The sequence below is a fragment of the Herpailurus yagouaroundi genome, unplaced genomic scaffold (genome assembly GCF_014898765.1).
Source record: "Herpailurus yagouaroundi ecotype Mexico unplaced genomic scaffold, PumYag 67350, whole genome shotgun sequence".
NCBI classification, from domain to species: domain Eukaryota; kingdom Metazoa; phylum Chordata; class Mammalia; order Carnivora; family Felidae; genus Herpailurus; species Herpailurus yagouaroundi.
In genome coordinates this window covers 1249537-1273810 of record NW_024420170.1, presented here as the reverse complement: position 1 = coordinate 1273810, position 24274 = coordinate 1249537, and the positions used below count along the sequence as shown (strand labels likewise).

The window sequence follows — 24274 nt, the reverse complement described above, 5'->3', positions numbered from 1 at the left end:
TTGAGAACTGAGAGCAAACTGAGGGTTGATGGGGGGTGGGAGGGAGGAGAGGGTGGGTGATGGGTATTGAGGAGGGCACCTTTTGGGATGAGCACTGGGTGTTGTATGGAAACCAATTTGACAATAAATTTCATATATTAAAAAAAAAAGAAAGAAAAATAAGTGATGTGATAGAACTCAATAATATATGCATAATTGAGATTCCAGGGGAGGAAGAGAGAGAGAAAGGGTCTGAAGGTGTACTTGAACAAATCATAGCTGAGAACTTCCCTGATCTGGGGAAGGAAAAAGGCAATGAAATCCAAGAGTCACAGAGAACTCCCTTCAGACGTAACTTGAATCAATCTTCTGCACGACATATCATAGTGAAATTGGCAAAATACAAGGGTAAAGAGAAAATTCTGAAAGCAGTTAGGGATTAACATGCTCTAACATATAAAGGGAGACCTATAAGACTAGTGATGGATCTATCTAATGAAATTGGGCGGGCCAGAAAGGAATGGCAAGAAAACTTCAATGTGATGAACAGAAAAAATATGTAGCTGAGAATACTTTATCCAGCAAGTCTGTCATTTAGAATAGAAGGAGAGATAAAGGTCTTCCCAAACAAACAAAAACTGAAGGAATTCATCACCACTAAACCAGCCCTACAAGAGATCCTAAAGGGAATTCCATGAGTGAAATGTTGCAAGGACCACAAAGTACCAGAGACATCACTACAAACATGAAAACTATAGACATCACAACTACTCAAAACCCATGTCTTTCTATAATAACACTGAATGTAAATGGACTAAAGGCTCCAACTAAAAGACATAGGGTATCAGAATGGAAAAAAAAAAAAGACCCATTTATTTGCCGTCTATAAGAGACTCATTTTAGACCTGAGGACACCTTCAGATTTAGAGTGAGGGGCTGGAGAACTATCTATCATGCTACTGGAAGTCAAAAGAAAGCTGGAGTAGCCATACTTATATCAGACAAAATAGACTTTAAATTAAAGGCTGTAACAAGAGTTGAAGAATGGCATTATATAATAATTACAGGGCCTATACATCAGGAAGAGCTAACAATTATAAATGTCTATGTGCTGAATACGGAAGCCCCCAAATATGTAAAACAATTACTCACAAACATAACCTTATTGATAAGAATGTGGTAATTGTAGGGGACTTTAATACTCCACTTACAACAATGGATACCATCTAGACATAGGATCAATAAAGAAACAAGAGCCCTGAATGATACATTGGATCCGATGGACCTGACAGATCGATTTAGAACTCTGCATCCCAAAGCAACAGAATATACTTTCTTCTCGAGTGCACATGGAACATTCTCCAAGATAGATCACATACTGGGTCACAAAACAGCCCTTCATAAGTATACAAGTATTGAGATCATACCATGCATACTTTCAGACCACAATGCTATGAAGCTTGAAATCAACCACAGGAAAAAGTTTGGAAAACCTCCAAAAGCACGGAGGTTGAAGAACACCCTACTAAAGAATGCATGGGCCAACAAGGCAATTAGAGAAGATATAAAAAAAATATATGGAAACAAATGAAAATGAAAAGACAACAATCCAAATGCTTTGGGATGCAGCGAAGGCAGTCCTGAGAGGAAAATACATTGCAATCCAGTCCTATCTCAAGAAACAAGAAAAATCCCAAATACAAAATCTAACAGCACAGCTAAAGGAAATAGAAGCATAACAGCAAAGACAGCCTAAATCCAGCAGAAGAAGAGAAATAATAAAGATCAGAGCAGAAATAAACACTATAGAATCTAAAAAAAAAAGTAGAGCCGATCAATGAAACCAAGAGTTGGTTTTTTTGGAAAAATAAACAAAATTGATAAACCACTAGCCAGCCTTCTCAAAAAGAAAAGGGAGAGGACCCAAATAGATAAAATCATGAATGAAAATGGAATTATTACAAGCAACCCCTCAGAAATACAAGCAATTATCAGGGAATACTATGAAACATTATATGCCAACAAACTGGACAACCTGGAAGAAATGGACAAATTCCCAAGCACCCACACACTTCCAAAACTCAATCTGGAGGAAATATAAAGTTTGAACAGACCCATAGCGAAGAAATTGAATCAGTTATCAAAAATCTCCCATGGAGCTCCTGGGTGGCTTAGTCGGTTAAGCGTCTGACTTCAGCAGGGGTCACAATCTTGCGGTCCGAGAGTTCGAGCCCTGCATCGGCCTCTGGGCTGATGGCTCAGAGCCTGGAGCCTGTTTCCGATTCTGTGTCTCCCTCTCTCTCTGCCCCTCCCCCGTTCATGCTCTGTCTCTCTCTGTCTCAACAATAAATAAACGTTAAAAATTAAAAAAAAAATCTCCCAACAAATAAGAGTCCAGACCAGATGGCTTCAACGGGGAATTCTACCATACATTTAAAGCAGAGATAATACCTATCCTTCTCAAGGTATTCCAAAAAATAGAAAGGGAAAGAAAACTTCCAGACTCATTCTATGAAGCCAGCATTACTTTCATTCCTAAACCAGACAGAGACCCAGCAAAAAAACATAACTACAGACCAATATCCCTGATGAATATGAATGCAAAAATTCTCAGTAACATACTAGCAAATCAAATTCAACAGCATATAAAAAGAATTTTTCACCATGGTCAAGTGGGATTCATTCCTGAGTTGCAGGGCTGGTTCAAGATTCACAAATCAATCAATGGGATACGTCACATTAATACAAGAAAGATAAGAACTATATGATCCTGTCAATTGATGCAGAAAAAGCATGTGACAAAATTCAGCATCGTTTTTTAATAAAAACCCTTGAGTAAGTCGGGATAGAAGGAACATACTTAAACATCATCAAAGCCATTTATGAAAAGCCCACAGCTAATATCATCAATGGGGAAAAACTGAGAGCTTTCTCCCTGAGATCAGGAACATGACAGGGATGTCCACTCTCACTGCTGTTGTGTAACATAGTGTTGGAAGTGCTAGCATCAGCAATCAGACTACAAAAGGAGATCAAAGGCATCAAAATTGGCAAAGATGAAGTTAAGCTTTCACTTTTGCAGATGACATGATATTATACATGGAAAATCTGATAGACTCCACCAACAATCTGCTAGAAATGATACATGAATTTATCAAAGTTGTAGGATACAAAATCAATGTACAGAAATCAGTTGCATTCTCACACACTAATAATGAAGCAACAGAAAGACAAATAAAGAAACTGATCCCATTCCCATTTGCGCCAAGAACCATAAAATACCTAGGAATAAGCCTAACCAAAGATGTAAAAGATCTGTATGCTGAAAACTATAGAAAGCTTATGAAGGAAATTGAAGAAGATATTGAAGGAAATTGAAGAAATGGAAAACCATTCCGTGCTCATGGATTGGAAGAACACATATTGTTAAAATGTCAATACTACCCAAAGCTATCAACACATTCAATGCAATCCCAATCAAAATTGCACCAGCATTCTTCTCGAAACTAGAACAAGTAATCCTAAAATTTGTATGGAACCACAAAAGGTCCTGATTAGCCAACGTAATTTTGAAGACCAAAGCAGGAGGCATCACAATCCCAGACTTTAGCCTCTACTGCAAAGCTGTCATCATCAAGACAGCATGGTATTGGCACAAAAACAGACACATCGACCAATGGAATACAATAGAAACCCCAGAATTAGACCCACAAAGTATGGCCAACTAATCTTTGACAAAGCAGGAAAGAATATCCAACGGAAAAAAAGACAGTGTCTTTAACAAATGGTGCTGGGAGGACTGGACAGCAACATGCAGAAAGATGAAACTGGACCACTTTCTTACACCATTCAAAAAAACAAACTCAAAATGGATAAAGGACCTGAATGTGAGACAGGAAACCATCAAAAGCCTAGAGGAGAAAGCAGGAAAAAACCTCTCTGACCTCAGCCGTAGCAATTTCTTACTTGACACATCCCCAAAGGCAAGGGAATTAAAAACAAAAATGAACTATTGGGACCTCATGAAGATGAAAAGCTTCTGCACTGCAAAGTTAACAATCAACAAAATAAAAGGCAACGAATGGAATGGGAAAAGATATTTGCAAATGACATATTGGACAAAGGGCTAGTATCCAAAATCTATAAAGATAAAGCACCAAACTCCACACCCAAAAAACACATAATCCAGTGAAGACATGGGCAGAAAACATGAATAGACACTTCTCTAAAGAAGACATCCAGATTACCAACAGGCACATGAAAAGTAGCTCAACATCGCTCCTCATCAGGGAAATACAAATCAAAACCACACTCAGATATCACCTCACGCCAATCAGAGTCGGTAAAATGAACAAATCGGGAGACCATAGATGCTGGAGAGGATGTGGAGAAACAGGAACCCTCTTGCACTCTTGATGGAAATGCAAACTGGTGCAGCCACTCTGGAAAACAGTGTGAAGGTTCCTCAAAAAATTAAAAATCGACCTACCCTGTGACCCAGCAATACAACTGCTAGGAATTTACCCAAGGGATACAGGAGTACTGATGCGTAGAGGCACTTGTACCCCAATGTTTATAGCAGCACTCTCAACAATAGCCAAATCATGGAAAGAGCCTAAATGTCCATCAACTGATGAATGGATAAAGAAATTGTGGTTTATATACACAATGGAATACTACATAGCAATGAGAAAGAATGAAATATGGCCTTTTGTAACAACGTGGATGGAACTGGAGATGTTATTTTAAGTGAAATAAGTCATACAGAGAAAGACATATACCATATGTTTTCACTCTTATGTGGATCTTGAGAATCTTAACAGAAGTCCATGGGGGAGGAGAAGAAAAAAAGGTTAGAGAGGGAGAGTGCCAAAGCATAAGAGACTCTTAAAAACTGAGGACAAATTCTGGGTTGATGAGGGGTGGGAGGTAGGGGGGATTGGGTGATGGGTATTGAGGAGGGCACCTTTTGGGATGAGGGCTGGGTCTTGTATGGACACCAATTTGACAATAAATTTCACATTTTAAAAGATGCAATACCAATCAAAATTGCACCAGCATTCTTCTCAAAGCTAGAACAAGCAATCCTAAATTTGTATGGAATCACAAAAGAACCCAAATAGCCAAAGTAATATTGAAGAAGAAAACTAAAGCGGTCGGCATAACAATCCCAGACTTTAGCCTCTAGTATAAAACTTTAATCATCAAGACAGTATGGTAGTGGCACAAAAACAGACATGTAGACCAATGGAATAGAACAGGGAACACAGAATTGGACCCACAAATGTATGGCCAACTAATCTTGGACAAAGCAGGAAAGAGTATCCAATGGAAAATGACAGTCTCTTTAGAAAATGGTGCTGGAAAAACTGGACAGCAACATGCAGAAGAATGAAACTAGAACACTTGCTTACCCCATACACAAAAAATGAACTCAAAATGGTTGAAGGACCTGAATGTGACACAAGAAACCATCAAAACACTAGAGGAGAAAGCAGGGAAAAACCTTTTTGACCTCAGGCACAGCAATTCCTTACTTGACACTCTCCAAAGGCAAGGGAATTAAAAGCCAACATGAACTATTGGAACCTCATCAACATAAAAAGCTTCTCTAGTGCAAAGGAAACAATCACCAAAACTAAAAGGCAACCGATAGAATGGGAAAGATATTTGCAAATGATGTATTCGATAAAGGGCTAGTATCTAAAATCTATAAAGAACTCACCAAACTCCATACCTGAAAAACAAATAATCCAGTGAAGAAATGGGCAGAAGACATAAATAGACACTTCTCTAAAGAAGACATCCAGATTGCCAACAGGCACACGAAAAGATGCTCAATGTCACTCCTCATCAGGGAAATACAAATCAACAGTACACTCAGATACCACCTCACAGCAGTCAGAGTGGTAAAATGAACAAATCAGGTAACTATAGATTCTTGCGAGGATGTAGAGAAAAGGGGCCCTCCTTACTGCTCGTGGGAATGCAAACTGGTGCAGCTGCTCTGGAAAACAGTGTGGAGGTTCCTCAAAAAATTAAAAATAGAATTATGCTATGACCCAGCAATAGCACTGCTAGGAATCTACCTAGAGGATACAAGAGTGCTGATGCATAGGGGCACTTGTACACTAATGTTTATAGTAGCACTTTCAATAGCCAAATTATGGAAAGAGCCTAAATGTCCATCAACTGATGAATGAAGATGTGGTTTATACATACAATGGAATACTACTTGGCAATGCGATTGAATGAAATCTGCTCATTTGCCACAATGGATGGAACTGGAGGTTACTATGCAAAGTGAAATAAGCCAGGCAGGGAAAGACAGATACTATATATTTTCACTCATATGTGGATCTTAGGAAACTTAACAAGACAATGGGGGAGGAGAAGGGGAAAAAAACGTTACAGAGGAGTGAGGGAAACCATAAGAGACTCTTAAGGAATGAGAACAAACTAAGGGTAGATGGGGGTGGGGAAGAGGGGAAAGTGGGTGATGGGCAGGGAGGAGGACACTTGTTGGAATGAACACTGGGTATTGTATGGAAACCAATTTGACAATAATTTATATTTAAAAAAAGAAAAATATTTTTTATAAAAATGCAAAATAAGTTTTTTCTCTTTATCTGAGAACAAAAAATGAAAAGAAAGGAAGAAAAATTGAATAGATGGATCAGCTAGAAAAAAGAAATACGATTGAAATTCCATCCAGTGTCCCATAAACAGTCAAACTATGAAGCACTTTATAGTCTGTGAACTAAGTAGGCGCAGAGTCTTGTGGTGTTCCTTTAGAGCATGGTTGGTGCAGTTGGATGGGGTTTGGTGTAACAGCTCTGTTCTCCACTAGCTGGTGCTGCTTAGTTTACTGGGGTGGATCCTTGTTGATCATGTTCATTGTGTGTATGCCCATGCGTGGGAGGGGTGAAAATGGTGTCACTCAGCTACCCAGTCTCTAGTATCAGAACTCTGTGCTCTCGTGGACCCACAATCAAGCACCCTTCATTTGTCTCCGGCTTCCGTCCACTCTGCACTTTTTCACTGTCCAAGACCAAGCTGTCAGCCTGCCAGTTGGCACCTCCCTCCTGAGTTTTATCTCAGATGGGGCTGTGTTTCCAAACCCTTCATTTCTGAGGGCCCTATGACTTTGACCCACTCAGACCCTCTGTGGGAGGGTCTCGCCAATCAATGGCTGGGTTCCTGCCTGACCCCAGGGATGTTCCCACAACTGCGCTGCTGCAGATGCCCAGAGACTGTGGCCAGATGCCAGCCTGCCCAGAAAAAGTTCTCACAATTGTGTAGCTGCAGCATTTCAGGGATTATGGTAAATCACAACACACATCCAGTGTCAGGCTTCACCCTTAACATCCTTGTTCTAACACCAGCAAACATGGCTGTTCTCTGCCTATGGGGAGGCCACACAGCCACTACCAAATGTCCTCTTAGCAGGGTAACTGCCTCTTCCCAGGTGGCCTGAGGACGCCTTGGACCTACCTTGCTGTCTCCTCCTGTGGACTCACCCTTCCCACCAGAGGTCTGCCAGCTATCCAGCCACAGAGTTTCAGAATCTGTGCTCCCCTGTTTATAGAGTCTTAATGGTATTTAAACCCTCTCCTTTCTCCTTTCTCCATTTCTTGTTAACCCTTATGGGTGTGTACACTCTTTCTCTTTCTCTCCAGCCTTTTGGGGGGAGTGCTTTTCCTGTACTCTTCCCCCCCGTCTCTGTCCTTTGTCCACAAGCAAAAGCAGCTCCCTACCCTCTGCAGCTTCTCTCTCCCCCAGTTCTCCTCTCCATGCCGCATACCTGCTGAGTTCTGTGGTTTAAATTGTACAGATTGTTGTGTTAATCCTCAGATCAGTTTTCTAGGTGTGCAAGATGGTTTGGTGTTGATCTAGCTGCATTTCAGGGACAAGAGAGAAAAAAAAGTTCCATGTTGTTCTGCCATCTTCATCTCTATGTATTTTTTTTTTTTAATTTCCTCCTTGATTTCTTGGTTGGCCCTTTCATTGTTTAGTAGCATATTATTTATCCGTTATGTATTTGTGTTCTTTCCAGACTTCTTTGTGATTTATTTCTTATTTCATACCACTGTAGTTGGAAAAGATGCATCGTATGATTTTAATATTTTTGAATATGTTAAGACTTGTTTTGTAGCCTAACGTGATCTGTTTTGGAGACTGTTCCATGTTCACTTGAAAAGAATGTGTATCCCACTGTTTGGGGATGGAATGTTATGAATATATCTTTTGTGTCCATCTGGTGCATTGTCTTCTTCAAAGCTTGTTTCCTTATTAAGTTTCTGTCTGGATATCTATTGATTTAAGTGTGGTGCTAAAGTAGTCTACTATTATTGTATAACTGCCAATTTCTTCTTTTATGTCTTTTAATTGTTGCTCTTTGTGTTTAGCTCTTCCTATGTAGAGCAAATAAATACTTTGAATTTTTATACCCTCTTGTTTGATTGTTCCCTTTATCATATGTAGTGCCCTTCTTTGTCTCTTATTATAGTCTTTATTTTAAAACCTATTTTGTCCGATAATAAGTATTGCTACCCCAACTTTCTTTTTTCTTCCATTTGCATGATAAAATATTTTTCTATCCATTCATTTTCAATCAGAATGTATCTTTAGGTCTGAACTGAGTCTCTTCTAGATAGCATTACAGGGTCTTTCTTTTTTTACTTATTCAGTTACCGTATTCTTTTGCTTGGAGCATTTAGTCTATTTAAATTCAAAGTAATTATTGATAAGTAAGTACTTACTGCAATTTTGTTACTCATTTTATGGTTGTTTTTGTAGTTCTTCTCTATTCCTTTTTTCATGTGCTCTCTTTCTTGTGGTTTTGTGGCTTTCTTTAGTAATGTGCTTGGATTGCTTTCTATTTTTTTGTGTATCTATTATAGGTTTTTAATTTGTGTTTAACATTAGGTTTATATATAACATCCTATGCATATTGCAGTCTATTTTATGTTGATGGTCACTTAAATTTGAGCCCATTCCAAAAACACTCAAGTTTTACTCCCCCACACACCCATTTTATGTATATGATGTCATACTGTACATCCTTTTGTTTTGTGAATACCTTGACTGACTTTTATAGATATAATTGAGTTTACTGGTTTTTTTTTTTTGTGCTTTAACTTCCACACTGTTTTTGTAGGTGATTAATCTATTAATTTTGTTCATTCACTCATGAAATTTTTTCCTTCCATAATTTTCTGACTCCTGATTATGGCCTTTTTTTTTTTCCATTCAAATAATTTCCATTAACGTTTCTTGCAATGTTGGTTTGGTGATGAACTCAACTTTTGTTTGTCTGGGATACTGTATCTCCCCTTCTATTATGAATGATAACCTTGCAGTGCATTTTAGGTTGCATTTTTTTTTCCTTTTAGCACTTTGGTAATATCATGCCACTCCCTTCTGGTTTTCAGCATTTCTGCTGAAAAAGCTGATAGCCTTATGAGGTTTCCCTTGTGTATAATTGTTTTCTCTCACTGCTTTTAAAATTCTATTACTACTTTTTACCATCTTAATTATGTGTCTTGCTATGGACCTCCATGGGCTGATACTTTTGGGAGCTCTCTGTTCTTCCTAGATCTGGACATCTATTTCCTTCCCCAGATTCGGAAAATTTTCGGCAATTATTTCATCAAATAAATATTCTGCCTTCTCATCTCTTCTCCTTCTTGGGTCCCTAAAATGCCAAAGTTATTACACTTGATGATGTCAGTGAGTTCCCTTAATCTATTCTCATTTTTCAATTTTTATTTTTTAATAATTTCTTTTTAAGCTTATTTATTTTGAGAGACAAATCGAATGCACATGCATGCAAGCAAGTCTGGAGAAGGGCAGAGATAGAAGGAGAGAGAAAATCCCAAGTAGGCTCTGCACTACATGCAGAGCCAGATGTGGGGCTCGATCTCAAGAACTGTGAGATCATGACGTGAACCAAAATCAAGAGTTGGACACAACTGACTGAGCCACCCAGGTGCCCCACCTATTCTCATTTTTTATTATTAATTTTTCCTTTTGCTCTTCAGCTTGGTTACTTTCCATTACTCTGTCTTCCAGCTCACTGATCCATTCTTATGCATCCTCTACTCTGATGTTGATTCTGTCTAGTGTATTTATTTCACTTACTGAGTTATTCATCTCTCACTAGTCTTTTGAAATATTTGCTATCTCTTTGTTGAAGTTCTTACTGAGATCTTTCAATTTTTCTGAAATCTAGTGGGTATCTTTATGACCATTGCTTTGAATTCTTTATCAGGCATATTGTCAATCTCCTTTTCAGTTAGTTATTTTGCTGTGGTTTTGTCTTGTTCTTTGATTTCGGACAAGTTTTTCTGTCGACTCATTTTTTCTCTCTGTTTCCATGTATTAGGAAAGTCAGCTGCATCTCCTCATCTTGAAATTGTGGCCTTATGAAGAAGAGGTCCTGTGGTACTCTGTAGTGTAATGCCCCCTATTCACCAGAGCCAGTTCTTCAGGATATCTCTATGTGTATTTTGTGTACCCTACTGTTGTAGCTGATCTTCATTTGCCTTTAGTCCAGTTGGATGCAAAGGCCCACTTTGCCAGTTGTGGGCAAGATTTGGTACCTATGCTGTTAAGAGGCCAGTCTGGGGGCGCCTGGGTGGCGCAGTCGGTTAAGCGTCCGACTTCAGCCAGGTCACGATCTCGCGGTCCGTGAGTTCGAGCCCCGCGTCAGGCTCTGGGCTGATGGCTCAGAGCCTGGAGCCTGTTTCCAATTCTGTGTCTCCCTCTCTCTCTGCCCCTCCCCCGTTCATGCTCTGTCTCTCTCTGTCCCAAAAATAAATAAAAACATTGAAAAAAAAATTAAAAAAAAAAAAAAGAGGCCAGTCTGGGGCCATTGCAAGCTTGTAGTTGGTTGGTGTCAGCAGTCAGAATAGATGACTACCCTCAGCCGCTCTTCTGGGATTTCAGTTGCACTGATCCTCAGGGGGCTCTCCCTCTGTTGTCCCCTGAGAGGTTTCTGTTGTTGGGTAGGGCCTAGATTCCAACCAGAGTCTGTCCACAGTCTGTCTGTTGGGGCTGCAATATCATGGACCTGCAGGATGCTTTCACTGCCTTGTCCCCTGAGAGGTTTTCGTTGGTCAGCAGACCAACAATCCAACCCAATGCCTACCCGTAGTCTGTCTGCTGGGCCTGCATTTGAACTATTGTGTCTGGTGGTTATGATCCCCTCTCCCCAGGGCTGGGAATTACTTTGGGGTGGTACCAGTCTTTGCCAAGGCTGCTTGCAGGATTTGTTTTGGCAAGAGTAGCTTTAGAGGATGCCTGAAGTGTAGGTTGGGTAGATGGGGTGGATCCACAGGGGAACTTGGAGGCACGGTGCATGGTGTTAGCAAGGTAGGTAGAGGGTTTTCCAGCTGGTTACTGCAAGTGTCTTGCTATCTGTTCTGGGTATGGGGAAGTAGGGAGAGAAAAATGGTGCCTGCCAGCTCTTCTGTTCTTGGAGGTGTCTCCGACTGATCCCTGCCCCTCTGGTGCATGTTGTGAGATTAGTAAATAAACCTCCATCATTTATACTCCAAGTGCTTTTCAAACTGCTTCTTCTATGCTACATTTATTATACTGGCTCTTTAAGGGCAAAGACTCTGGTTCCTAAAGCCCTTCAGCTTTCCCAGAGCTAAGCCTACTGATTTTTAAACTACCTGGAGTTAAGCCCCACTGATTGTAAATACTTGAGAAGTTAAGCACCACTGGTTTTCAAAGCCAAATGTTTTTGGGACCTCATTTCCCAGTTCAGGTTCCCTATGTCTGGAGTGCCTGGTGTGGTGTCTGCTCCTCTCTCTTCTCTATTCTTGTGATATCTCTCCTTTTTGTAGTTAGTCTCACCAGGAGCTTGGTTCTCCACAACATCTCTGCCCCTCCTACCCCTTCCAATGTGGCCTTTTCTCTATGAATAACAGTGTAAAATCTGTTCTGCCAGTCTTCAAGTCACTCTCTGGGTTAGTTGCACTGATGTGGCTGTTGTCTAGTTGTGCCCATGGGACGAGGTAAGCTTAGGATCTTCCTACTTTGCCACCTTCCCAGAAGACTTTCCCTGTTGAGAGCTTTAGAAAGGTAGTACAAATGTAAAGTTGAAATATGCAGAATACAAAAAAAATACAAAATGGAAAGTTTAAAAGACTCCCCTAGCCATCTACCCATTCATTTCCTTTCTTCAAAGGTTATCACGATTGTGTGTGTGTGTGTGTGTGTGTGTGTGTGTGATTTTCTAATTTCCAAAAAAATGAAAATGGTATGCTTATACCCTACAACTGGAGCTCCTGACTCGAGTCCATGAAACTATAAGTGTCCTCAGGTACCTTTGGGGGAATCTATGAAGCCCTTGATATTATACCTAAAACTGTATGTGTGTTGTCTCATGTACACACATGTGCATACATGCAGTTTTCTGAGAAGAAAGCTCATTATTTTCTTCAGATTTTCAAGGTGGTCTATGCCCCCCCCCAAGGTTAAGAATCACCATTGTAAAGTATCATTGAGTCATTGTGTTATTCCTGAAAGTGAAAATATCCATTGGAGATAGCGTGAGGTATTAGGTGATAGAACTTGATATTAAGAGGCAGGGTCAGATCTCAGCTCTAGCATTTCTACAATGTGTGAAATTTAGTCTTATTTAAATTCTCCTATTCTCAGGTTTCTTGCTTGCAAAATACAGCTAATACCTAACCAACAGAATTATTATAAGTATAAAAGGAAATAGTATATATAAAGTCTCCAGCACTTAGAGGTGCTTAATGTATCTTACTCATCCTCTCCCTTGCCCTCCCTGTTCCCAGTAATAGAATTATATTATTAGAAAAGAGGACTTTTATAGATACAATCTTTAGTGGTAAGGCTTTTAAAGCACTATGTCAAGTAATGAAGAAAAGATGTTTGGGGGTAAGGTGGAGGAAAAAGGTTACACTATGCCATATTAGTGACAGCATCAGGATCCCTGCAGGTCATTGTGATATTTACTTAGGTTTTTTTTTCCTATTCCTAATTCTTTTCAACCATTCCTTGCTCCCATGACAGAAACTGCAAGCCCATGATGAGCCACCAAAAGAAGTCTGTACATGCTCTGAATTAGGGAATTTATTATCTCAGCATCTGGGAAGTTCTTTGACCAATCCTCTTGACTTTATGGGTATTGATGGATACCTGAACACCTTGATGGAGAATGGCACCATATCCAGTGAAGGAGGCTTCCAGGCTCAGATGGATCAAGTGAAAATACAGTGTGCAGACTTTCACCATGACTGTTGTGGGATCATAGGCAGCCTTAGGGCCATAAACATTTCTGGGGATATGGGATTCTCTGGAAACATGGGCATCTCTGAATCGAGGGGCATCTATGGGGCCACAGGCATCTCTGGCAACGTGGATATCTCTGAGACTATGGACTGCTCTGAAAACATCAGCATCTCTGGGAGCATGGGCATCTTTGGGGACACAGGTATCTCCAAGGCCAGCACAAAAGAAGCAGGCTGCTATAAGCAACAGTGAGCTACTTATCTGTTTCCATGCTAGGTGTACCTATGGCACCCACAATGATCCTTGTCCCAAAAAGGCTATGCTTCTTTTCCTGTTGGTTTAAATGGGTGAGTCTGGGACACCCCCCTCCCACTTAAGAGTCTGGAAGGTGATTTATGGCCCTTACTGATTAAGCAACCAGTATATGCATATCAGGCAGCCCAGAATGTAGGCAAGATAAAAAATATATTATTTTTCTAGAATGGGATTTAACTTGAGAAATGTTGCCTTCCAGCTGAGATAGTAGGCTGATTCCACTGTTCCATTCTCCTTAATGATCAACCTCCCCTACTTTTCCACCCTCACTGCTATAGCGTGAGAACAAAGTGGTAATGTTGTCACAGTTGAGAATTAAGACCCTGTCGAGAGGAAAGAGATGGTGTGTAGCAGGTAACTGACTTGCAGAATGGCTTAAAAGGAAATTTTACTTTTTGGTGTGTTCAGTTGTAAGATGTAAGCTAACATTATTCCCAATAGAGACCCCAACATTTGCATGAGAAATAAGTCAAAATGATCCTTAACTGTTAGCATGGGTGCATGGATGCTTGGTGGTTTAGAACATATAAGGAAATAGTTTTCTTAAATTATAACATTTGCTCTCCCCAACCGACACCCCAATTAGGTCTCATAATACTCAGCCAACTCCCTTTTTCATAGATATCCCATAGATAAACTTGCATCCACTAAATTCTAAGGCAATCAATTCCAAGTTAGTGGTGTCTGAATTAATAACACTGATTAATGGCATTGTCAGCATCATTTTGGGAGACAACAGAAGGCTCAGTGCTTTAGACCTGGCTTAAACATGGTCTATGTGCGAATCTGAGTTTTCCTAAAACAGGCCTCTTCTTAGGTCTTTTTATGAAGACCAGTGGTTTTGCTTCTGTAAACATCACATAAGCTTTGTGGACTTTTAGACACAATTGACACTACTTTTAAAATATGGTAGGTTTATCACTTGTACTACTATACACATTTGAAAAAGTTTATTCTTAGAGGAGACCCAAATACTCCTGGGGGAAGTGATGTATTTCTTGTCAATTAAACACCAGATTTTCCCTTTGGGGTTGATAGGCTTGCTGTACACTTTCCTTTTGAATATTCAGTCATGCTTTACTCAGTTCTACATGCTTGGGTAGGATAGGCCTCAGGAAGTTTGGGTCATGTACTATACATATTGTCAGCACTTTCAGAACTCCCATTGCCAACAGAATCCAGGTCTTCACCCAAGATGTCTATTCCAAATACTTTATATCTGGCTCAAGCTCAACTAGAGATGTCTTGGGGCGCCTGGGTGGCTCAGTTGGTTAAGCATCCAACTTTGGCTCAGGTCATGATCTCACAGCTCGTGAGTGCGAGCCCCATGTCAGTCTCTGTGCTGACAGCTCAGAGCCTGGAACCTCCTTCAGATTCTGTGTCTCCCTCTCTCTCTCTCTGCCCCTCCCCTGCTCATGCTCTGTCTCTCTGTCTCTCAAAAGTAAATAAACATTTAAAAATTTTTAAAAATAGATATCTTCATGAAGGAGCCATCTCTGTTGCTACAACATCCAGTTGTAAACATAGACATTTCTAAAGGATCACTGTATTAGTTACTTTTCTTTATAAGAAAGCCTATAAAAAGTTGTTTAAGAGTCTGAGATTTATTTCTACAGACCTATACAAGAGCAGTACATAGTACCAAACCTTATTTCCTAGATCTAAAACAAAGTTAATCAACAGTGAAAAGGTATTTTTCCATGCAGTTTTAAACTGAGAAGTGATAGGGGCACCTGGGTGGCGCAGTCGGTTAAGCGTCCGACTTCAGCCAGGTCACGATCTCGCGGTCCGTGAGTTCGAGCCCAGCGTCAGGCTCTGGGCTGATGGCTCAGAGCCTGGAGCCTGTTTCCGATTCTGTGTCTCCCTCTCTCTCTGCCCCTTCCCCGTTCATGCTCTGTCTCTCTCTGTCCCAAAAATAAATAAACGTTGAAAAAAAAAATTTAAACTGAGAAGTGATAAAGAGCAACACTGGTATTTCAAAAGTAAAAATAAAATTAAAAAAATACTATTTTGTTTTTTTAGGATCAAAGGCCATGGAATCAGTTTCAGCCTAAAGATCTATAAGCTCAATTTGGTCTTTTATTATCATTTTTTATTCCCCAACATGTCCTATTATCACTTGTATATAACAGACATGGAACTAAGGAATAACTTGTGAAAATTCCCCATTTTCTCTGAACACTGAACACCTTGCTGATTTACAGTTAGATTTGACATATCTGAGAGATGAAAAAATTCAGTGGAATCTAAATACTTATGCACTGGTAAAATCCAGTAGCTATCTATAGTTAGAAGCATAGCAATAGAGAGGAGACTCCTGATGAAAAGTTGCTGGGTACTAAAAAAGATGGTCTATTACTTACTTCCATTTCATACCCTCATACAGTAACTATATTGTGAATGAAATGTGACTCCCTCTCATACTGCCCTACCCTTCTAGTTCCCTGAGCAGAAATTCCATTCTTATGTGACTGTCCCACTGAAATAAGAAGGCATTTAACCACCTGCCACTGTCTCATCCACTAATCTGACCTCTGCCTGTTCCCTACACAAATTGACAAACCTGGGTGTCACTGATTATCTTTTTTAAGATGCAGGTTCCGTATCTGTGCTTGTGGCCATACTCTGATTCTGTTTGGACACTTTTTTTTAAGTTCATTAGTTATTTACTTAATTTATAGAATTTCAGATTTCTCCCAGTAATAAATAAAACAATCATAAATAATGAACCTCAGTAACAGCTAATAGTCTGACTTTTTAATGAAGAAATTCAGGGATAGGGTTTGCTGTATGAAATACAACTGAAACTCTATCTGGAACTAAAAGGGCAAGTAAAGCTTATGGTGCATATATTGGGCATAGGTACCTTTGGAAAGTGACCCTAGAAATCGTGTTCAATTACTACCAAGTTGTCATTGCCTGTCAACATGCATGGATACCTTTTGTCTGAGACACACCTTATACTTTACTGAAAGTAAAATCTTTCCCTGAACACTTAAAACCAGAATGAACCTGAATCTTTTTTTTTTAATTTTTTTAACGTTTTATTTATTTTTAAGACAGAGAGAGACAGAGCATGAACGGGGGAGGGCCAGAGAGAGAGGGAGACACAGAATCGGAAGCAGGCACCAGGCTCTGAGCCATCAGCCCAGAGCCCGACGCGGGGCTCGAACTCACGGACCGCGAGATCGGGACCTGACCTGAGCTGAAGTCGGACGTTTAACCGACTGAGCCACCCAGGCGCCCCAAACCTGAATCTTTTTAAGTGGTATTTTTCTTTCTTTTTTTTTTATAAGTGGTATTTTTCAAACCAAATTAGTAAATATTTAAGGTTAGCCTTAATTTAGCAGAAAGAGAAATTTGTAACTATGTCAGATCTTTGTTACATACTGGCTTTTGTTAAACACATAACATCTTTTCATGATGCTGTTAAGTTTTGATACATCACTGGAAAATCTTTCTATGAGATTTTATAAAGTAGCCTTTTTTCCAAACATTGTATAGGAAATGTAAATTACCTTTAAGAAAAATACTTTTCTCAAAATTACATAGTATGCTTCATATTGGTTTAAACCTAGGAAGATTGTTATCACGTTCTCTCTTTATTTCCAATGTGTATGATTTAGTGATATCTATTGTACCAAATCTTTTCCCCACCCTCAGACCTCTCCCTCCCAGAATTCTATGTATGATACAGGCAGATAGGATTCCGACCAAATCTGGTTGCTTTCTTCTAAGCAACCAAATCTGGTTGCTTTTGTAGGTATTTAAAAACAAACAAAAAGTGGATGTGGATTAAGCCTTAAGTTTTTTCCTATGAGGTTATTTTTTTCATATAATGTGAAGAAATGGTTTAGCTGTTAGGTGACACCAAACAGACATAAAGGACAAGGGGAAAGGTTTGGGGTTGTAAAGGACTCTTAGTTTGTTGTCATTTTAAAGGCAGTTCTATTTTCAAGGCTTTGGATGGTCACATAGAAGCTTTTCCAAGGTAAAAAAGTTGTAATTTTCAAGCCATACAGACCATGTCTTCTCTACTTCGCTGCCTGTGAGACTGACAGTCTGTGTCTTCCTCCTTTTTTTATGTTCATTTATTTTTAGAGAGAGAAAAAAGCATAGGAGAGACAGAGAGAGAGATAAGGAAAGAAAGAATCCCAAGCAGGCTCTGCACTGTCAGTACAGAGCCTGACACGGGCTTGATAGCGGGACTGCAAGATCATGACCTGAGCTGAAATCAAGAGTCAGACACTGAACAGACTGAGCCACCCAGGCACCCCTGTGCCTTCCCCTTAAATAGGAAGTATTAGTTTTGTCACCATTCACAGCAGTCCATGTCTCCTTTAGATGTCAGTGCAAGTAAACATATGTTGGTGTACATGCTCTGTGATTTGTAACTTATCTTCACAAACACAAGTGCACTTTGAAAGCAGCTAATTTAGCCTTGTGTGTCTTGCTGGGGCTAAACAAAATCATGTTCAGAATTTGGCCTGTGTGAAACCAACAGCTTCCATGTTAAATCCAGTGCCCTGTCCCTTGGTATTTTCTATTCTTTGGGGGCGACCTAAAAGCCTCTTTCTTTTCCAAAGCTCTGTTGCCTTTCAACCATTTTCTTGTCTTTGTACTCAGATTCTTTAGAGAGCCTATACCAGCCCTCACAGATTCCCAATTGTGGAAAAGGTAGGGGGACGTCAGGAGGGAAGATTTACAGTAATACAGAAATCCACCTGACCAGTGAAGCAAAAGGAATATATATTGGTCCAGGATGACCAGCATTCCAGTTAATATTTCATGTGCTCAATAAGGCCCAAAAAAGGTCCTCTTTTCTAGGCAGTACTATGGCTGGCATGTTTTCTTTTGCAGCTCTTTTACACTGGTAGAAACTCTTTAAGTATGCTTTGAGTTGTATGTTTTCTTTGTCAATACTTTTCTCTGGGTATGTGGTCCTGAGTTTTCTTTTCTTTTAAATGGTCAAGAATGGTGGGTGGTATTCTCTCCCCTTAATATATCCCCAAGGCAGATAAGTCCTGAATCTCCTTCTTTGCTGTTTGTAGCTAAAACATCATTGCACTCCTCACCAGTCAGGAGGGAACATGTACACCAAAGTCATTAGGTGATCACTGTTCAAAGACATGTGTCTGATCCCACTTCACATGCAATTGGCCACACCATTCACATAAAGTATCTCCACATTTCTGCCTCACTCATATTTGCAGACAGGGTAGTTTCTATATTTCATGAATGCCAATAGGAATGCAGAGCATGTATCCTTGTTCTGAAACAGAGCATGTTCTGTATTTTAGTTAATAGTGCCTCGGGCTTAGGAACAGCTAACAGGTCCAGTCCTCCTGGAATGTAACTCATACTAAGAGTATTTGTATATGTGTGCATTGTAACTTTAGTAGTATCTAGTATCAAAGGTCATTTGGGGATTCAGATGAAGAGAATTTATCCAAGAATAAAAAAGCTCTTAGTGCTAGACCTCTAACTAATATATGCCAGCTAACTTTAGGAAATGAGAACTTTAGAACATGTTAAGCCAGAGGTACAAACCAAAGTGATGTTGGGACAATTGGCTTTTTCCCTGGAATGTATTGATCAGGTAGCTTTCAAATATATGACTAGTGTTATCTGTAGTGTGTTAATGTTAGCCACATACTTGCATGGACATCATGCAATTGATATAGGAATCAGAATCTAAATTGTGTAGGTTCTTTGAGAACCTGACTTTTCTTTAACTTCAGGTTTACAGAATGATACTGTCACAGTAGCCCAAGTCTGAACTTGAGTTCAAGTCCAAGGTACAAGAGTGTATATGAATGACTATTTTTTTTCAAATTCAAGTATAATTAACATACAGTATTATATTAGTTTCAGTATACAATATGATTCAACAATCCTATATGTTACTGCTCATCACAATAAGTGTATTCCTTTTTTTTTTAATTCCAGTATAGTTAATATACAGTGTTATATTAGTTATAGGTGTACTATATTGTACACCTGTTATTCAACAATTCTATACATTATTCATTGCTCATCATGATAAGTGTACTCTTAATCCCCTTCACTTATTTCACCCACAACCCTTCACCATATCCCCTCTGGTAACCATCAATTTGTTCTCTATAGTTAAGAGTCTGGGTTTTGTTTTTTTGTTTGTTTGTCTCCTTTTTTCTTTGTTTTATTTCTTAAATTCTACATATAAAGGAAGTCATATGGTATTTGTCTTTCTCTGACTGACTTATTTCACTTAGCATTATACCCTTTAGATCCAGCCATGTTGCTGAAAATGGCAAGGTTAAATTATTTTTTAAGGGCTAAGTCATATTCCATAGTATATGTATACCACATCTTCTTTATCCATTCATCTATCAGTAGACACTTGGGCTGCTTCCATAATTTAGCTATTGTAAATAATGCTGCAACAAACATAGGGGTGCATATATCCTTTCAAATTAGTGTTTTTGTACTCTTTGGGTAAATACCCTGTAGTGGAATTACTGGATCATATGGTAATTCTATTTTTAATTTTTTGAGGAAATTCCATACTGTTTTCCACAGTGGCTGCTCCAGTTTGCCTTCCCACCAACAGTTCATGAGGGTTCCTTTTTCTCCACATCCCCGTCAACACTAATTGTTTCTTGTTTTTGATTTTAGTCATTCTGACAGGTGTGAAGTGATATCTCATTGTGGTTTTGATTTGCATTTCCCTAATGATTGGTGATGTTGGACATCTTTTCATATGTGTGTTGTCCATCTGTATGTCTTCTTTGGAGAAATGTCTGCTCATGTTTTCTGCCCATTTTAATTGGATTTATAGTATCTAAAAAATATAAAGAACGTATACAACTCAACACCAACAAACCCCAAATAATCCTATAAAAAATATAGGATAAGTGTGCTCTTAATCTCCTTCACCTATTTCACCCATCCCACCCTGTACCTCCCTTCTGGCAACCAACAATCATTTTTCTGTAATAGTCTGGTTTTGTCTCTTTTTTTCCTTGTTTTGTTTCTTAAATTTCACATATTTAATGAAATTGTATGGTATTTGTCTTTCTCTGATTTATTTCACTTAGTATGGAAGTTTCTCAGAAAATTAAAAATATAAAAGCATATGATACAATAATTCTACTACTAGGTATTTACCCAAAGACAATTAAAACATTGATTTTTAAAAGATATATGCACTGCTATGTTTATTGCAGCATAATTTATAATAGCCAAGATATGGAAGAAACCCAAGTGTCCATCAACAGATGGATGAATAAAGATGTGGTGTCCGTGTGTGTACATGTATATAATGGAACATTACTTGGACATAAAAAAGAATGAAACCTTGCCATTTGCAACAACATGGATGGATCTAAAGGGTATAATCCTAAGTGAAATAAGTCAGAGAAAGACAAATACCATACAATTGACTTTAAACTTCATCTTCTGTGTTATCTGGAGCCTGTCATACCACTGGGGAATGGGTTTATGCCCTCATAAGGGTGTTCACTGCCATTTGTTCCATCTTGTGCCAAATTGCCCACTGGCCCCATTCTGCAGTTGTGTTCCAGTTTAAACATGTTTTGTTGGTACAATTTTTTATCTAAAATTAAAAACCTCTAATCTTTTAGGTGTATGTTTGCTGTGTAATAGCTACAAATAAAAGGAAAGGTGGCATATTTTCAAAAAAAGGCACCCTGACCCAGTCATAACAGATGAACCATCTTATAAAGGCAGAAAATCTTCAGGTACCTTAAAGCATACCCTGTGGATATTAAAATAAAACAAAATAGGTAGAGAGGATGACAGCAAGTACAAGGCTATACATGGTATAGCTGTCATTGATAAGCTGTGAGGACAAGACTGACACCAACTTTACTCCAAAACCATACTGTCTGAATGATTGCCAATGTATTCATTTACACTTACTGATATACCTGTCCAGGGATCAGGCTCTTTATCCCTTTCCAAGGTCTTCTCCTACTGCCCAGTAAGAATCTTCACACATGAAACCTCATAAACTCAGGGGTTATTTCCTCCAGACCAAAAAAGAGGCCAGCTATCTCCCCTTGCCCCACAGTAGAGACTCCCTCTCTGGGAGCCAAATGTCCAGGGCCTCTAATGGATAGAATACAGAGAGACCTGAGTTCTAGTCCTGGATTTGCCATTTACTAACTGTATGGCCTTGAGTAAGTCATTTCCCCTCTCTGAGCCTCAAAGTTCTTATCTGAAAAATGGGGGTGATAAGTGTACCTTCCACACAGGGCAGGTGTACAGATTAACTGAGCTAAGATGTAAAGTACTATCTGGTAAAGTGTGGGGCACATAAATAAAGGCAATCAAAATGCATTAGTCAGCCTCTTCCTATTTTCAGCCCTATTGTTGCTGATTAATCAGTTCTTACTCTTAGGGCTTCCTTTTCCCTCTCAACTCTATTCAACCTCTTTCCTATTCATGACACATTGTCTTTAGACAATTAGTTTGCAATATAATGTTATAATACAATTTCTGTCTTAGTCCATCCAGGCTACTATAAAAAAAATACCAGAGATTGGGTGGCTTATAAACAATAAACATTTCTTATAGTTTGGAGGCTAGGAAGTCCAAGATCATGCTGCTGGCAGATTTGCTATCTGGCAAGACCCTGCTTTCTAGATCACTATCATTTCACTTGTAATGTCACATGGTGGAGAGCAGAGAGAGAAGCATGCTCTCTCATAACTCTTAATATGGCACTAATCCCATTAATGAGGGTTCCACCTTTGTGATTTCATCTAATCCTAATTACCTCGCAAAGGCCCCAACTCCTACTACCATCATATCAGAGGGTAGAATTTCAACATGAATTTGGGGGACACACAGGATTCAGTTTATAGCAAGTGGATTAGACTATGATTCTCTTTTATAATTAACTAGGAAATCTTTGTTATGGAATGTTTTTAAAATATAGAGAACCAGGGGTGCCTGGGTGGCTCAGTCAGTTAAGTATCTGACTCGGTTGTGGCTCAGGTCGTGATCTCATGGTTTGTGAGTTCAAATCCTGCATCAGGCTCTGCGCTAATAGTGAGGAGCCTGCTTGGGATTGTCTCTCTTTCCCTCTGTACCCCTTCCACTCTCTGTCTCTCTGTCTCTCTCTCTGTCTCTCTCTCTCACTGTCAGAAAATAAACTTTAAAAAATAATAGAGAACCAAAAAAGGCAGCAAATTCCTCTATGCAGAGAAGAATCTACATTCACACATAGAAAACCTAGAGTCATACTATATACCCCTATGTAAGTTTCTTGCTTAATTTTAAACATCTTTTCACTTCAATAAATATAAATCAATCTCATTTTTAATGGTCACATAGTGTCTCATTATATGAGTTATAATTTATTTAACCAAATCCCTATTGTTTGGCCAAACTAAAGCTTTCTTCTACTTCAAATTCAATCTTGCCTTCCTGTACTACACCCTATTTCTCTTTATTGTAATTCAGTAACCTCCTTTCCAATTTAAGATACCCCCTTCCCTGAGGTGATCTATTCAGACAGAGAATTTCATTTATCTGGGAGGATTTTTCTTACCAACAAATTCTTTAAGAGTCATATGACTCTAAGTTCAAGTATTTTAGTGTGTAGGGAATATAAGCCTGAACTTAGAATCCATCTACTCTTATGACTACTACTTATGTAGTCATAAGGTAACCCACTGGTTTAGCTATAGCCAAGGGCATGGAAAGCTAAGTATTCTGAAATCAACTATTTCCACAGCCTCCTGTCACCCAGTAAGGGTCTGATTCCAAAGGAGAAAATGTGAGAAATCATTCTGAATGAGTCTCATCCTCCCAACTTACAGTTTGTCCTTATTTGCAAAATAGGAATAACTTTTGCCCTGCTAGTCCCACACTAAGATTGTGGCAACCAAGATAAATTATAAATGCAAAAACATTTTGTAAATTTGAAGGTATTTTTCAAATATAAGTTGGTACTATCGGTTTAAATCTTCAAATCCTGTCTAACTGAACCAGAACTACCATATAGAAGCAAGGAACCAAATAATCAAGAATTGACACAGTATGTTTTGGGGCTTTGGAAAAAACAATGTCACTTGGGTATATGTGAGTCACAGCACATTTAAAAGACTCCTTCCTTTCTCTAGGCCTCTGTAGGCTTATGTCTAAAACATGTAGTTTGAATGATGTGATTTCTAGGGAAAGATTGAATACCTACTTAATGAGTGGCTCATCTGTGCAGGGTTTTGAGCTGGGAGCTTTAAATATATTTCGTCTTGCTTAAATAGCTCAAGTCCTGTGTCTAAGTGACCAAGCTAGTGTATAGGCTATTGGAACCCAAGACTGACTCTAAAATGCTATCTCTGAATGGATAAAGAAATTGTGGTTTATATACACTATGGAATACTACGTGGCGATGAGAAAAAATGAAATATGGCCTTTTGTAGCAACGTGGATGGAACTGGAGAATGTGATGCTGAGTGAAATAAGCCATACAGAGAAAGACAGATACCATATGGTTTCACTCTTATGTGGATCCTGAGAAACTTAGCAGGAACCCATGGGGGACGGGAAGAAAAAAAAAAAAAAAAAAAAAGAGGTTAGAGTGGGAGAGAGCCAAAGCATAAGAGACTGTTGAGAACTGAGAGCAAACTGAGGGTTGATGGGGGGTGGGCGGGAGGAGAGGGTGGGTGATGGGTATTGAGGAGGGCACCTTTTGGGA

General features: G+C 39.2%; 1 protein-coding gene across 1 annotated transcript in view; it reads left to right on the top strand.

The window, feature by feature from the left end:
* The window catches only part of MTMR8 (myotubularin related protein 8), a 130988-nt gene that overhangs the window by 102439 nt on the left and 4275 nt on the right, over window positions 1-24274 (top strand). Inside the window, exon 5 of the mRNA XM_040467199.1 lies at window positions 13033-13499. Within this exon, the coding sequence (XP_040323133.1) occupies window positions 13033-13499 (467 nt within the window). The remainder of the gene's footprint in view (window positions 1-13032; window positions 13500-24274) is intronic.